The 17500-nt window shown below is 37.8% G+C and overlaps 2 protein-coding genes across 2 annotated transcripts in view; both read right to left on the bottom strand.

The window, feature by feature from the left end:
* The window catches only part of LOC117288044 (macrophage mannose receptor 1-like), a 70937-nt gene extending 62114 nt beyond the window's left edge, over positions 1–8823 (bottom strand). The window contains exons 1-6 of the mRNA XM_033768726.1: positions 8357–8823; positions 6252–6406; positions 4056–4174; positions 3650–3777; positions 1631–1851; positions 384–469 (exon numbers count right to left, since the gene is read on the bottom strand). Coding sequence (XP_033624617.1) covers positions 384–469; positions 1631–1851; positions 3650–3777; positions 4056–4174; positions 6252–6406; positions 8357–8402 — 755 coding nt within the window. The 5' untranslated portion in view covers positions 8403–8823. The remainder of the gene's footprint in view (positions 1–383; positions 470–1630; positions 1852–3649; positions 3778–4055; positions 4175–6251; positions 6407–8356) is intronic.
* A 2355-nt stretch (positions 8824–11178) lies between these two features.
* LOC117288177 (alpha-1,3-mannosyl-glycoprotein 2-beta-N-acetylglucosaminyltransferase-like) overlaps positions 11179–17500 on the bottom strand; it is a 48875-nt gene continuing 42553 nt past the window's right edge. Inside the window, exons 9-12 of the mRNA XM_033768911.1 lie at positions 15839–15943; positions 14721–14811; positions 13800–13970; positions 11179–12585 (exon numbers count right to left, since the gene is read on the bottom strand). Coding sequence (XP_033624802.1) covers positions 12472–12585; positions 13800–13970; positions 14721–14811; positions 15839–15943 — 481 coding nt within the window. The 3' untranslated portion in view covers positions 11179–12471. The remainder of the gene's footprint in view (positions 12586–13799; positions 13971–14720; positions 14812–15838; positions 15944–17500) is intronic.

Here is a 17500-nt window from a genome sequence, read left to right as displayed (position 1 = left end):
TATTGTTTTTACTTGCACTTATTCACTAAGCACAACTTTCCAACTTGTTCACACACACCTGGTCTTCACCTCAGCTTTTACATCCAGAAGTGGACCAGAAGCATAGATATAGACATGTTCTGACACCCATGGTTACACAGCTATGTTCTGATACCCCTGTTCCGACACACCTATGTGTGTTTTCCTTACCCTAATCCAAACTCTATAGTGCGTAAATCAAAAGGTTTTTTTCTGAACTTAGGGTTGAGAAAACACAGGGTTTTCGAAATATAGTCACAGAGTATACAGTGCTTCATCATGCATTAGTGTAGAACAAACTTGTTTCTATATTGATGATCATAGTTAGAAAAAAATATGCAAGAATTGTGAGACAATTAACCTACTTATTATTTGGTTGGTTTACTGCCCAGTTCTTCAATGTCCCAACACTGGATCCGTCAACCCATTGATATTTCCCTTTGTAGGTCTTCTGTCAAAGCAATAAATACAAACAAACCAACATATTATACACTAAACCAACATTCCAACATAGCAATATGCAACAAATGGAAATTTGGTTGGTAATCCTAGTTTTATCAAGGAAGAAATTTCATGCTAAGCGAATTTGTGTGCTTAGCAGCTCAATGAAATTGGGCCCTGGCACTTAATCAATGGACCGATCCGGTCTGTCAATCAAACTGTGCGCGTTCACCCATTTGACCAATCACAGCAATGATTGTGGTCGGAAACTCGGTTATGCGTGCGCGTATATTTGGCATGCGCGGCAGAATCATGCAGAATGTCATTGGGAGTGCTTGTACATGTGTCTTGCTCACGTGCGCAGTGGGCGGAGCTTAGTGGAAAGCCGGAACGGTCCATAGTAGCTTTGGGATGGTATTACATTTTGCTCTTCACAACCAGGCTCCTAAGTGGATGATATGGATGCCTATATCCAATTCAATTCAATTGAATGCACATTTATTTTTTCATGTTGACTATCACAATTAAACATACAGTTGAAAGAATTAACAATAAGTATAATCATGAAGAGATGGATGCCACGTAAATGGACTGTGAAGGGGTAACTCTATTTCAGCCCAAGGTGGCAATTGATTTTGGTTGATAGCCAAAATCAGTTAAAGACACTGGGCACCTTTGGTAATTGTCAAAGACCAGTCTTCTCACTTGGTGTATCTCAACATATGCACAAAATAACAAACCTGTGAAAATTTGAACTCAATTGGTCGTTGAAGTTGCAGGATAATAATGAATGAAAAAACACCCTTGTCACACGAAGTTTTGATTTCGGGACCATTAAGGTCTCGAAATCAAATTCAAATATTTTAGTGGAAAATAACTTCTTTTTCGAAAACTACGTTACTTCAGAGGGAGCCATTTCTCACAATGTTTTATACTATCCCAATGTTTTATACTATCCCAATGTTTTATACTATCCCAATGTTTTATACTAAAACCCTCCATTGCTTGGTACCAAGTAATTTTTTATGCCGACAATTATTTATTTATTGCCTCTAAGTGTAGCCTTCACCTTGAATTGTCTATCTGGCCTTGTGATGTCTCATAACAAAATCATAACAAAATAAAAAATATATAAAAATTAAAAAAAATTTTGTAAATGAACACATCAAACCTTATCCGTTAATCCGATCCAGAACGTTTTCCACTTCTTAGAAATGGCTTGGGATGTGACAACACTCTGCTCATCTGCCGAACCAATCACCATCAAGTCAGAATCCCGGTCCCGACAGTACTGTCTAGCATCCTCCCACGTTTTGGTTGAGTCGTAGAATTTGTAGCAAGAGTCAAGACCAACGACCCATCCGTTGTCTTCATCACAATCCAAGGGTATATCTGGAGTTCCAAAGAGAAGTTTGAAAACAAACTATGCAAAGGTCATGGGTTCGAATCCCACCCAAGTGATTTGCCTGCATTTATTTTTCACAAAGCTTGAGTACACAGTGCTTAATACACACATAGGAAAACAAAATTATATTCTTTATCCTGATGCGAAAATAACACACAAAAATTAACATCTACTAAATGAACTATATTGCTAGTGTATGCTAGAATATAACAATTTCTTTTGTGAGTTTTTACAGATAATGGTGATTTTTCCATGCTCCAGAGCATGGAGGAGGGAGTGGAGGGGGGGGGGGTTGTCGGGAGGGGGATCCATCTAGTCACTTAAAATGAAATATCATCTCAGAAATACATAGGAAAAACTTCCCCAGTATTAAGTTTTGATCATGACGAAAGCCTCCATTGAGATAGTCTGAACGGTGCGTTCCACTTGCGCAAACATACTGCCGTTGGTGCAAAGGATTTTTTATCGTTTGAATGGTTGGTTGCCCACTTCATGATGTCAATGGGGTGCTCTGTAACGAAGATGGCGACACCGCGATCATCATTTCTTCTGTAACGCTGGTTTTTACTGTATTTTAATTAGTCCAGCTATTTTGAACATCATGATGTCAGCTGATTAATGGTGCGCAGCCCGCTTCACTCAAACTTATTGGCAAATGTGCGCAAACGTTTGCGCAAGTGGAACGCACCCCTGACGCCATACACCAAGGCACGTGAATTACGCCAGATACCAGCCATGAGCACCTGACGGTATCCTAGCTGCCAAATGTACCTTAGACCCTCATTCACCAAATGCACATGATTACATACAAACATTATGCGCAGGCAGCAGCAGACGATCAAAACTACAATTAACTGCTGGTGTATGTAGCTGACAGTCACTTCGGAGCAGCCAATCATAACGCAGAAATAAAAAGTTGACGTCACTGCAAGTTTATCCACTGCAATCATAGGGCCTGTATCATGACCAGTGCATGTCTTTAAGACAGCAGTCTACCATGAAAACCCCTGAGAAATTGCCTTCTTTTTTATCAAAGAGGGCGCTGTCTAGCTAGTGACATAATATGTAGGCCTGTAACTGTACACCTTGTTTTTTATGCAATGAAGTAAAAATTGGTAGGAAGTGTAATAACAGGGTCCAATTTCATAAAGCTGTGAAGCAAAAAATACTCCTTAAAAAAAGTTCTTTGCTTATGCAGAAAATAGATGGGCACCAGGGTAACAATGTTAACTTTTGCAGATCGCTTACTCTCCTGTTTTGGACAAAAGGAATGGAACACTCTCCCTAACCACATCAAGGATGCTAACACTCTTCACATTTTCAAGAAACTCCTCAAATGTTTTCTATTCCAACAAGTGTATCAACATTAACATCATCCAACTGTCTTGAGTGCCTTTGAACAACTTTGGTTGATTTTGGCGCTATATATATTCTCTCTGATTGATTGATTGAAGGATTGATTGAACTTAAAGGATGGCTGGTCAACTGTATCTGCTAACAAAATTGTTCAAGTGCTAAGCAAACTTACATTTAACTGGGTCAAGTTTGTTGAAACTAGGCCCAGGGCCTGATTTCATGGAGCTGTTCAAGCAGATAACAATCTTGCTTACAATTTTCTGTTAAGCCAAATCAGCAGGATACCAGTCACTGCTGGTGTATCAAATATTTTGGCTGGTATCCTTATAATCAGCTAAGCAATTAGCTGTGGATCTAGGGAGAGGTGAGTGTTTAAGGGACTGGAACCCTAATTATTAATTCTATTAATGAGTAAAAACTTGTGCTTACCATTTGGTCTTTGGCAAATAAAGTTCTGTGTGAAGGAGCATGGTACATCATTCCATTTTCCATTGTACATTATCTCCACACAGTCTTCATTACCAGAATTGTTGGGTTCACCTGGTAACCAATTTGGACTGTAATATGAAAACACATTATAGTAAAAACTAATTGTCAAAAAACCCGTCCTCTCACTTGGTGTATATCTCAACATGAGCATAAATTAACAAACCTATGAACATTTGAACACAACTGCTCGTCGAAGTTGCAAGAGAATGAGAAAAAATACCATTGTTGCACAAGTTGTGTGCTTTCAGAACTGTTTCTCAGTACTATTTACAGCTCTTCATTGCTTGTTTCCAAGTAAGTTTTTTAAAAGGGATAATTTACTAAAGATATTTAAAAGTCAACTCACCTATTTTGAGGTTTAAGTTCTTCTCCATTGACCCAAGTGAATTTACTTTCTGTGCTGAGGTCATGCAGCCCAATGTAAAAATCCACTCCAGTGTTCTTGATCTGCTTCTTTATGAAGTCCTGTATCAAGAAAGCAATATCCAACAAAAATTTAAAGACAAAAACAAAAGGATATTTAAACAGTTAAAGCCATTGGACACTTTCGGTACAGAAAAATAAATAAAAGTTCACAGATTTACAAATAATTTACAGGGTTTACAGAAGGTAATGGTGAAAGACTTCTCTAGAAATATTATTCAATGAAATGCTTTACTTTTTGAGAAAACATTAAAACAATATCAATTCTCGATAGCGAGAATAACGGATTTATTTTAAACACATGTCATGACATGGTGAAACGTGCGGAAACCAAGGGTGGGTTTTCCCGTTATTTTCTCCCGACTCCGATGACCGATTGAGCCTAAACTTTCACAGGATCGTTATGTTATATATATGTTGTGATACACGAAGTGTGGGACTTGGGCAATACTGTTTACCGATAGTGTCCAATGGCTTTAAAGACACTGGATATTATAGGTAATTGTCAAAGACCAGTCTTCTCACTTGCTGTATCTCAACATATGCATAAAATAACAAACCTGTGAAATTTTCAGCTCAATCGGTCATCAAAGTTGTGAGATAATAATGAAAGAAAAAACACCCTTGTCACATGCAGCTGTGTGCTTTCTGATGCTTGATTTCGAGACCTCAGGTTCTAAATCTGAGGGCTCAAAGTCGTGGAAGTTTACTTCTTTCTCGAAAACTTCTTTACTTCAGAGGGAGTCGTTTCTCACAATGTTTTAAATGGTTTAAATGGAATAACACCTTTTCATTCTTTTAGGTTCAAGTAATATACTACAAGGGAAATTGACTGAGAAATTTTTAAACAGAGAAAAATTGAATAGAAGTATGGATTTGAACCTGTGCTACATTCAGATTAACAGCCTCTTGTGCTAAATAAATCAAAAACCATTCAACCAAACTGTTAAAACTCATCATAAATGGTTTTATATAACACCCAAGCAGATCCTTGCCATTTGATTGGAGGATTGTCCGTCACGTGATAGCAAATAAAAGTACCATTGCACGCCGAGTCACTCACCGTGCTTTTTCGTTCCATCCGAAAAGTACCATTGCATGCTGGCACGCTGGCAGCGTGCAATGATACTTTTCGGATGGAACGAAAAAGCTGAGTAAAAACATCACTGCGTGCGTGTGTCTTTGGTAACGCAGCAGGTGTTCTGCAAGAAGGCATAGTAAAATTACTAGCATTCGGCTTCTACAGTTGAAATTGTTTGTTTTGAAAGTTGTATCTTTCAATCAAAATTACAAAGTTCTACTTGGATGTTATATAAAACAAATAATGAATGTTTTTCATTCGTGCAATGGTGCGAATATGTTCATTCGTTGAAAGCTGGAATGTTCCATTCAACTCGGCTCCGCCTCGTTGAATAGAACATTCCATCTTTCAACTCATGAACATATTCGCACCATTGCACTCATAAACATTCATTATGTGTATAATATTTCAGTTAAAATAGTTTGCTTTGTTTGGCATGTTGTGCACGTTCATATCAGGCTTATTTTGGTTGAGGCAATCAAAATTGGTGGGAAGTGCTTTCTGGTTGAAACTTAAAAAAGCACTGGACACTATTGGTAATTACTCAAAATAATTATTAGCATAAAAACTTACTTGGTAACCAGTAATGGGGAGCTGTTGAAAGTATAAAAAATTGTGAGAAACGGCTCCTTCTGTAGTAACATAGTTTTCCAGGAAGAGGTAAATTTCCACGAATTTGATTTCAAGACATCAGAATTAGATTTTGAGGTCTCGAAAACAAGCAACTAAAAGAACACAACTTTGCTTGACAAGGTTTTTTTTTTTCTTTTCATTATTATCTTGCAACTTCGACAACCAATTGAGGGCAAATTTTCACAGGTTTGTTATTTTATGCATATGTTGGAATACACTACGTGAGAAGACTGGTCTTTGACATTTGTTACCAATAGTTTTCAGTGTCTTTAAGCTGTTAGAATGGCTTTATGTTCTGTGCATCTCAGCAAAGAGAGGGTGTATGGGCGAGACTTTGTCCATAAACAATAAGTTGTTTGACTGAATGTGCTCTTTCTAAATAAAAACAATAAGAAGGCTCCTCACATTGAGAGAGTCATCTGTCATGACAACTAAGTCAGTGTCTTGATCGTAAGACTGACAATCCTTCTGAGCTTCAAAGAAACTCTTGGAGTCCATCTTGAGGATGATGCAGGAGTCTCCGTGCATCAGCCATCCATGAGGACATCTCTGAGCCAACACTACAAAAAGAATGAATGACAAACGCTTTAATAATAATAATAATAACATCTAAGTCTTATATAGCACACATATCTACCTAACAAGGTATTCAAGTATATACAAACTTTTCAGAAAGATAGGCTATTGAAGTGATGAATTCTGAGACCCAAGTATCTAGCACCTTATAAGGGTGCTGCAAGGTGCTCCAACGCATTTAGCAGCCAAAGCCAGGAACGCCCGGCGAACCCCTTCTCTTTTTGATAAGTGCACTGGGTTCTTTTCAAGCGTTACACAACACATGAGACCAACAGCTTACCATCCCATTCGAAGGACTAAGCAATGGTTAAGTGTCTTGCTTAAGGACACAAGTGTCTTGCTTAAGGACACAAGTGTCTTGCTTAAGGACACAAGTGTCACGGCTGGGGATTCAAACCCACACCGTGCTGATCAGAAACACCAGAGTTTAAACTAGGTGCTGTGAACTGCTTGGACACGACATTTCAACACAAAATGACACAATTTTGAAGCAAATAGAATTAGCTGAGCAAATTATTTCTTTTCCAAAGGGTAACTAATGACAACACGACAAACACAAACAGGTGTACTGGTGTCCCAAAGGCAATCATAATGATAGAGATGAAAGCACACAAACAAACGACAAAGAGGAAGGTAACAAAAACAAAACAAATGTGAGACACCCCCCCCCCCCCCTTAGGAAAATGAAAACAATATTTTGGGGTTCTTTGGTCCTTGATCAGTTAAACCTACATAAAACTTGAACACTTTTGAGTTGCAAGCAAACTTTTTGTGGGAGTTGAGGAAAGCTTTGTTTCATTTCGTTCCAATTTAAAAAGTTAAGCTTTCCTTAGAGATGCTTTTAATTGTTATTAAGTTCCTTTTTGATATTTATGGTTATCAACAATGGCGCTTTTTCAAGTTTGTTGATAATTAATGGAATATGCTTTGCAAGACCTTCCAACATTGACAGTGGAGGATGATGATGATGACATTGAGAAAAAAAAAACCTAAAACAAATCAAGAACCAAGAAATAATAACAACAACGTTGATGATGACAACGACAACAACAACAAACAACAAACAACAAACAGCAGCAGCAACAGCAACAAGAACAAGATCAAGTAAAACGAACCCCAAACAAACAAAAACAAAACTAAAACAAAAGTCAACAACAACAGTAACAACAATAGACAGTGAGTCTTCAATAACATTGTGTTTTCTTATTTATCCCAATTTGTTACTGAAGTGCAATCTGCAAGACAGGTAAAAAACAATTGTATTTATGTAGTCAGTCAATCGCTTGTACCTTTGATTCAATACACCTGCTACATAAATCGTTTCACTGAACTTTCCGAACTTTGTGTCCATTGCAATGTACTTTGTTACCCCCATTAACTACGTGTAGCTGTTTGCATGTATTATACAAGTTTACCCCTTTCTGTGATGTTATCGCTTAAAAAAAGTATTTTGCATAGTAATTCCAAAATTTATACTTCCTAATTGGGCTTACATATAGTTAGTGTTTCATTATAAAACACAAAGTTGCTTGGGTTAGGCCATGGGTGTAGAACCTATGTAGATGCAATACAAATTTTTTTTTGACTTCAACACAGATAGATAGAGCAAGGAAGTATTGTCTCACTCCTGTCTTATTAGAACAGTGGAACGAACGTTCTACATTTATTCGAAGAAACGCACTCTTTTAAAAGTTCATTTTTATTGTAGAAGAAAAATTATAAATCTTTCAAGCTAAATAAAGGGATAAAATTTGTGAACAATTTGTAAATACTTGTAAATATCAGCCGAAGTAGTTTGAAACAGATAATAGCGCCGTGCTTTGGGCCTACATTTTCTGATTGTTTAGTTTTTTCTCCCAGCTAGCCAAGCCCCACACGCAAGCTTAACATAACAAGATGTGTTCCAAAAACATTTTCAGAAACAAAGAACTTACCAGACTGCAGCAGCACCAACAGCAACAATGGCAAGAAAAACCTCATTTTTATTACATTTGTAGCATCAAAAGACGAAACAAATCCCCACCAGTCACACGGGTATTGGGATGGGAACACAGCGCTATCGAGCGGCGTAGAAAGTGATATCGAGTAACGTCCTGCTTGTGTTATGCAGTACGGTACCACCGTCCACCAGTTGGGCTCCTACTCCCAAAGTTCGGCATCACAAAGTTCGCCGATTACTGGGTACTTCAGTGCCTCATTTCGCATGGGTTATCAGAAACTAATTGAGATCGAGTTGATAAAAGGTTGATTTTGGTTGTTTGTTGTTGTCTAACAAAAACATAGTGGAAATGTTGTAGCTGAACGATTGTTTTTTAGTTTGGAAATTTCAGACAATTTGTCAACAACCTGGCCATGACCACCGCCCCCTGCCCCAAACCCAATGTGCTTTCTCTAAAATTAAAATAAAACGCTTTAAAACTAGGTCAAGTCTGTCCCAAACCAATATGGCTGATCATGTCAGTGTCAATATCCGGTTTCATTAGCATTAAACAACTGGAAATCCATTCCCCCTGGGAAGGATGGCAGTCCATCGCTCTCTCTGGTACCCATTTATACTCCTGGGAGGAGAGAAGCAATTATGTTAAAGTATCTTGCTTAAGGACACAAGTGCCACAACTAGGATTCAAACCCACATTCTGCTGATCAGAAAAACCAGAGTTTGATGAGTACGGTATTCTTAACCGCTCAGCCACAAATGATGGTGAAGATGATGAAACAAATAGTGTCTCTGAATCAAGTATTTCTCATCACTTCAGCATTTTACATCAATTTCGAAATTGTTCAATACCCTCTCACATGCAACCCCTCCCCCTGGCCCACCTTTTTCCTCAGTCATCTGAACCATTCTGTAACTCAGAACACATTTATTGCAAATTAATATTCGAGACACAAAGCATCATTGCTATTTCATAAAAAAATTAATAATACAGGTATACAATTTATTTTCCTTTTTAAAACAAACAAATTGTAAGACACCCATTTGGTAAACCAATATCCATTCAGCCAAATAATTATTTAAGGAAAAGAAAGAAATTAACTAAAACATAACAAGACCTTTCTTTAAAAAAACTTACCAGCTCCTTCCCCTTCTTCATTCTCCAAAAAAGTTGTGTTGTTAAACATTTCTTTGTGTTTAATTTACAAATGTTACTTTACAAATCAAAAAGACAACCCAGCTCTAATAATTTTGTTTTGTTTTGTTACATTACATCAATATCGGTAAAGATAACTCTTGTTTCAATATACCAGTGTCCACTTGAAAATTTTATATTATTATCTCTACATTTATTACAAAATATTTACTTTTTGGTATTAATGTATATTTCCATGCCAACCTTCCAATCAACTAAACAATTACTCTCCCGAAGAATCCTGAACATTTATTGATACGTAAGTTGAAGGACAGCAGAATTAGCCTTCTCCATAAAATATGCCAATTACGTTCAGTTGTGCACTAGGCAGACGCCCAAGTGCGTATGATTCACCACAATCAGCACCATGTATTTCATGGGCAAGGCTAGTGGAGAAAAGAACTTGAAAGAAACAATTTCTTGAGTTTCGTTTTTGCTGAACCCAAAACATTTAAGCCTAGACCAGCAACATCAAAGACATGCACACTTGGACTGTCTTCTTGCCGGCTTAACAAGGTTATTGCAGAAGCAATTTAACAGCAAATATACCACGCAATGCAAACAATTTCTGCTGATTCCTTGCTAATTTTAGCCAAGTATAGAAAATTTCAATGCAAAATGTTTAACTTGCAGTTCATGTTTTATGAAATCAGGGTCTGAGTCCAATTTTGAGCACAACACGTTTGACCTTACTGGAATAATGTCACCACCAAAAATATTTTTCCACATGTACTATCTGTGACCGTTTTCCAGATAACTTTTGCTATGCCAAAACTTGTCAAGCAATATTCTTTAATTAAGTATCTCAATGAAACTGGGCCCAAGTGTGCACTGAAGCTGAAGTTGCTTAAAAGTTTCAACTACTTAAAATCTCTTCATTCCTTTCAGATAAAAACTATACGCTTTAAAGATGCTATGTCAGGTTTTTGGCCCCAAACATTAAAAAATAGAATTTTTTGAGTGAATGGTATTTCAAAGAGTATCACCCGCTCTAGCTAAAAAAAAGTTAAATTTTTACTTTTAATGGTCAGGAACCATGACAAAAGTTTAAAACGTTTCTTATAAAACACATAAGAATTGGTCACGTGATATATTGTCGGGATCCCGACAAAAACTAATTTTGAGCACTTTATTTCACTTCTACTAATAATTGGCCGACTTTTTCGAGCAATGGCTCAAATGAAAGCTTGTAACTTTCTCGACCCCCATCAAAATACCTATTGAATTTAAATCAAAATGTTTGGGTCAAATCGGCAAAAGATCTGACATAGCATCTTTAAACTGAATGTCAAGGAATATCTTTTGGTTGTAAAAAATGCAATTGTAATTACCAAATAGATTTTTCTATGGTGCAGGTTTTTCAACATTACACAAAGAATGCTGCATTTTGGAATATTCAAGACATTATCTTGTGGTGGACATCTTTCGATTAATGTGATTAAAAAACATTTACAAATATTCAATGGTGCCCTCATGCTAATATTTTATATTATTGTTTACTTAGATTTAATTGCCATATTAACATTTTAGCATATCATTTTAATAGCAAATCTGAATTTTAAATACTGTTTAAAAATAAAAGGCACATGTTCCACGCCTATATCAATTTTCTTCATCAGGGCCACTTATGTCTTGTTCCTTCTACTACTTGCCACACTTTCAAAGTTTTTTAAAAATTTTTATTACCTAAAAAGGCGGGGGTTTAAACAATTAAGGTGGGTCTTTGGGGTTGGGTTTTTTGTTTGATTTAAAATAACTCTTGAATAAAGTCTCATATTTTATAGGTAAATGTCAAACAAACTATCCCCATCTGGATATAACTGTTACCCTGGTTGGGTTACCCTGATTGGAATCAGGGCCCAATATCATGGCTCTGCTTACCGCCTACTTCTGCGAATTTGCTCAACATTCTCTGCTTGCCCGGCAAATGCCAAATTTCAGCGCTAGCCTTGTAAGCATCTAGAATGCCTAGTAATGTAGAGTACACACATGCAGAAGCCAAAATTCGCCGCCAACCCGTGAAATACACTTGCTGTAAACACAGAATCCCCTGCTTCTGTAAATGCTGATTATGTGCTTACAGTAAGCAGAGCCATGAAATTGGGCCCGGTTCTCAATCAGGAAAGCCTTGGGAGCTGTAAGTTCATTCTGCACGAAAATCTTACTTTTTGACCTTCAACCAGAAATAAGAAGACGGAAGTCAGTTCTTATTGCCCATTTTCTGCCCATCCCAGAACACCAGTATCAGAGCGGGATCTTTAACAGATTTCAAAGAGCATTTAGCTGTTCATTGTCTTAGGGCTAATGTGCCAGATGTTGCAGGTTCACATCCTGCTCAGGATTAACTTTGGAGTTTGTCCAACTAAAGTTCCAAAGCATTTTCATTTAGGAATGTAAGTACATCCTGCATGAAATCTTACTCGTTGACCTTCAACAGAAAATGAGAAGGTGGGAGTTCATTTCATATTCACCATTTCCACCAATTCCAGAATGCCGGTATCAGACTACGGGACCTTCAACAGATTTGGCAGTCGTTTTAGGGGATTATGGGCCTGACATGGCAGGTTCACATCCTGCCGAAGTTAACCTTGGAGTATTTCCCGCTGACGTTCCAAAGCATGGGATTGCCGGATCTATGCTCCATCAGGGAAGATCCATACTAACCCCATCTGTTAATCAACTTCAGTATTCTAGTATTTTAAAAGCGATTCGATGCCTGTTTTTAACTGTGTTCACACACTGTCCAATTGACAGATGTCCTTTGAGTTTCTTGCTGCAGTCTCTTTTCACATACGTAAGCTACCATGCACAATGGCAGTGGGTTGTAAACAGCATGCTCAAATCATTTTTTTTGTCTTGTATGGCGCCACCAAGAGCCCGATAGTGTCAAGTGTCAAACTGCAGATAATCAGCCAATGTTAACTCCACGATACATCATATCCATTCCAACCCGTTGGGGGCGCTAGATAAACACGATGGTTGTCAAACATAAAGCTGACTACACCCATGTAACCAGCTCGTGGAACACCAGACTGTAACATGGTGAGGACAAAAGAGATAAAGAACAAAATGTCAAATTTTTCATCCCATCGCGAAACAACAAACCTGTGAACTACATTTACAACATGGCATACAACATGGCATACAACATGGCATCCATCTTGGCAGCTGCTTGACAGCTTGAATCATTGTCAAAAAGTGTTGAATAGGATTCTGTACATGATGACCTAAAGTTTGGCACGACTGAACCAATTTGAATGATGCCAGTATGGCAGGAGATTCTGTTGTCCAACCCCCCCCCCCCCCCCCCCCCCGAAAGATTCGGTCCACCAGTAAGGCGAACTGAGTAAAAACTTCTTCTGACACATAGAGCTCATCTTAATTTTCTATGTGAGGGACAGAATCTTCGGGAGACAGATTTTGCAGGACATCTGCAAAACTTTTAAACTAAAAAAGTGAATATTAGCAGTGATAAACTGCCGTCAACAAAAAACTTCCTGGACACAAGGTGCCAGCAGACTTACTTTAGGTGTGTTTTGTTCTTTACTTTTATTGCTATTATCCCATATGCATGTCCAAATTTGCTTGATTGGCACGCAAATAAAAATTCTAGTCCATGAACTACCGGTAACCATCATGGCGCGCCAATTTTTAAGCAATGCGAAACTTTTAAAACCTGTAAACCACAACATGACATCCATCTTGGCAGCTTGGTTGGCAGCTTGAATAAAAAAATTGAACAGGATTTTGTACATGATCACCTACGAGGTTCATGGAGACGATAGTGGAATGAATCTCATAGTTCTAGGAGTATGTGCACTATATAAGACTCAATTATTAATAGTTATCATATTTGTAAAATATTACAAGGTGCTAGTCTGTTTTAAAGGCAGTGGTGGACACTATTGGTAATTGTCAAACCCTAGCCTTCACAGTTGGTGTATCTCAATATATGCGTAAAATAACAAACCTGTGAAAATTTGAGCTCAATCGGTCATCGGAGTTGCCAGATAATATGAAAGAAAAATAACCCTTGTCACACAAATGGCACTTCAGAGGGAGCCGTTTCTTACAACGTTTTATACCATCAACCTCTCCCCATTACTCGTCACCAAGAAAGGTTTTATGCTAATAATTATTTTGAGTAATTACCAATAGTGTCCACTGCCTTTAAGTCAGACAGATTTGAATAAGAGGCAACACAGGATGCATACACCACGATTAATAATAATAATAATAACCTTACCTTTAGATCTGTCATGATGCCCAATTGTTTGGTCAATAGTTTGAAGCTATTTTTACTGTTGTATGTGATTCTAACGGTAGGATGTCCAAGAGCGTCCTGCTTCTGGAGTTGCGATATCGTCACCTCTGGAGCTCCGTAAACTTCCTTCTTGAAGACTGGGTCATAATTATCCTGCAAGGACACAAGAAAAATTTGACACTTAGTTTTTTATTCCTATCAAGACACCTGTGCTAAGGAAAAAATAGTTTTGAAAAACAAAAGAAAAAACACCCCCTTTATTTTTTAAATGAGTGATAATCTAACATCACAAGGCCGCCCGATAACTTCAAGGAGAGGGCTACACTGATTTGGGCAATCCACCCATATCAACTGCCACCAGGGGCAAGTTCCCACCTGGCTTCTGGGGTTGAAACAGGGTAACCCCCTTTACAGTCTGTACGGATGTAGGCATGGGTATCATCCACTAGGAGCCTGGCTGGTAGAGCAGAATGCACTACCTTCCCAACTTAAATGTCTCAGGAAATGGTCAGAGCTTAGAACATTTGCTGCTTAAAATTCACATTACTAGAGACAGTTGCTATGTTATTTTGTTCAGGCAAGCTTTTGTATGACAACCTCCAGATGGGAAAGAAAAGCCTGCAACCATTATGTCATACACATTCATTCAGAATACAGTGTGTGGGTATTGGCCGTCTCTTATGCAACTGTGTTTGACCCTGAAACATGTGACATAGAAACTGTCAGTATATTCTGAGGTCTTCAAATATAACTAAGCAAGTCAATGTACCAGACATCATTCGAATCCGATTCACCAATGCCTTATTCAACTGAATAGTCCACACAATGTTATGGAAGAAAAATGTCTAGTGTCAATAAGAAACTGCACTAGTGACAACAAACTTTTACATTTTTGAAACAAACCTTTTTGAGCAAGGAGAGATCCAGTTGTGTAAAAGCTACTGATTTTTGGTTGAGTTTGATGTACTTCAAATGCTGCTCGAAAAACTGGCCCCTGCACCAAAGACAAAATAAATAACAAAATGTTTACTGATGAACATTTATGAGGCGCTTTTAAACATGGTATCAATGTGTCTTACACTAATACTGTACAAGTTCATTGGGCCTTCAGTATTCCTAAAACTATCTTAAATTATTTCTGTGATGTCAGTCTATTGTTAGATTCTTAACTGTAGATTCTTTACGAATCTACACTCAAGTGTAGATTCGTAACATATTCTACAGTTGAGTGTATTTTCATTACAAGAGTTCAACTTGAAAAATACTGTCTTTCAAAACTGAACGATACGATGAAGTGCAACAAAACATTAGCTAGCTGAATATATGTTATCTTTCAATTTACAAAAACTTTTTCCAGTTTAGAAATATCACTTTATTAACACAATTTATTGTTAGCTGAGCAAACTGACGTTGCACTCGAAAATGTTGCAAGCACTAAAGAATGCCTCTATGTGTTGTTAAATATTTATACAATGTGACCAACCGTCGTTTGTAAAGGTATACAAAATTAGATAGACTTACTTGTGTTGTTACTATTGAAAAACCCAATTCATTGAAACTGTTATATATAACCAATGGGGGAAATAGTTTAAGCCAGAGAATAGACTCTAAAGTGTAGATTTGTGAATACAATGTGCTCACTGACTCGTACATTCTATTCACGAATCTACACTTTATCGTCCATTCTCCGTAACTTTCACCTTAGGAGAATGCAGCACCAGCACCCAATTGGGCGTACAGGTTGCTAATAATTCATCCACGTCAACAATCCATACCCTCGCAGGTACCCATTTGAGAAGCAATTATAGACACCTTGCAATATGCGCAGCGTACTCGCATGTGCCTATCCTGGGTGTCATTTTTGGGTGTCAATTGTATACAAACATGCACAAAAGAGAGTAACCACCAAAGTTTACACGCATTGTTCAAAGGCGTGTTCTGTATTGTGTACGAAATCAATGGCTCCCTCTTGTATAACACGAAACACTACAGATGCGCTGAGGTCACCCTGTCCCACTTACCTACTGACACCAACTTTTCCAAAGGTATCAGTTCTAGATATTTCTGGACGGATGCAGGCCCTCTCCTGACGCTGAGCTGGATCTCTCATCCAATCGTCCCAAAACCTTCAAAGACAAAATGACAGCATCGGTCATTATCCAAATTACAATCCCAAAGCTCGCTGATTATATACCTCAAGTACTACAAGGGAAACTGGCTGGGTAAATTTAAATTCCTTTTTGGGGTGAACAGAGAAAAATTTAGGAGAACAGAATTTGAACCTGTGACCTCGGGTGTGCTACCCACTGAGCTAACTAGCCATAATTTTGGCGATCTAATGATGTCAATAACTTTATTCTTGGGCGCCAGTCAGAAGCCATTCAACCTTAACCATTTTTACAGACATTAATTTCTGGATAATCATCACTAAACGCCCACATACAAATGTATTGCCTAATAGTTAATTTCTTTGATCAAATTTTGTCAGTAAAAATGTTACAGATATAACATGAAATAGACAATTTAGTTCTGTGTTAAGAATTAGGACACTATATTAACATGCTTTATTGGACAATTTTATATCCAGACATGACCTCTTCTTTGACCTCTTAATGTGAATGGAAATAGGTCAAACCTTGTGGCCGCTTGCGGCAGCTATTGGCATTTTGATACAAGCTGCTTGTGGCTGCTACTGTCTTTAAAGGGTTAAACTGCAGTATAACCAAGGAATACACCCTAATCTATGTGAAGCGGCAACACAGGTAAGTGGATGCCACCCTATACAAATAGCGTTTGATGGCTTCTCGGATAAGATCAAAGAACTCAAGCTCTAGTGTTTCTGATCAGCAGAGTGTGGGTTCGAAACCAGGTTGTGAAAATTTTATCCTTGAGCAAGATACTTTACAATGTACATTGTAATTCCTCCGATTGGACATTGAGCCATAGGTCTTGTGTGGAACAGAAGGGTGTTTATGGTTCACATGGCAAACCATTGTTTACAAGTTTCCTCAGGCTTGCGAGCTACAGTAATTACACTCACTTATGAGGCATCCTGCTTTTCATTACCAGAAATATATAATAAATTGAAAGTAGAATAAATCCAACAGCATGTTTTGTTTGATTCTGTTGAACTGAAGATTGCACCAGTAACCAGATCATGCTTTACATGGGATCAGGACAAGGGTGGTATGACCATTGATCATGCATACTCACATAATCAGAGCCCAACAGCTTGGGTGTTGGGTTACCATAATGTGTTTTGCTAGAGTACGGAAGGGTCCTAGTAAAATCACTCACAGGAGATGTGGGGTTTAGATTACATATTTCTGGTATAATCAAACCAAGCGTGCCTGAAAGCAATTTTAATCAATGTAGCTAGAAACCTAGAGGAGAACCGTATACAAAGGTCCCTGCTACAAACCAGAAACACTGAAATATAATTCCCATTATCAAAGGGTCCATGTATTTAAAGGGAAGATACACGTTTAGTAATTACTCAAAACAAATAATTAACTTAAAAACTGACTTGGTAATGAGCATTGGAGAGCTGTTGGTAGTATCAAACATTGTGGGAAACAACTCCCTCTGAAGTAATGTAGTTTTTAAAAAAGAGGTAGTTTCTCACCAAAATATTAAAAGACTTCTAGCTAGAAGTCTTTTATTCCTATCTGAAAGCACACAAA

Source organism: Asterias rubens, chromosome 3, assembly GCF_902459465.1.
Source record: "Asterias rubens chromosome 3, eAstRub1.3, whole genome shotgun sequence".
NCBI classification, from domain to species: domain Eukaryota; kingdom Metazoa; phylum Echinodermata; class Asteroidea; order Forcipulatida; family Asteriidae; genus Asterias; species Asterias rubens.
The sequence above is the reverse complement of the archived record's forward strand: the minus strand, read 5'-3'. Positions and strand labels throughout refer to the sequence as shown.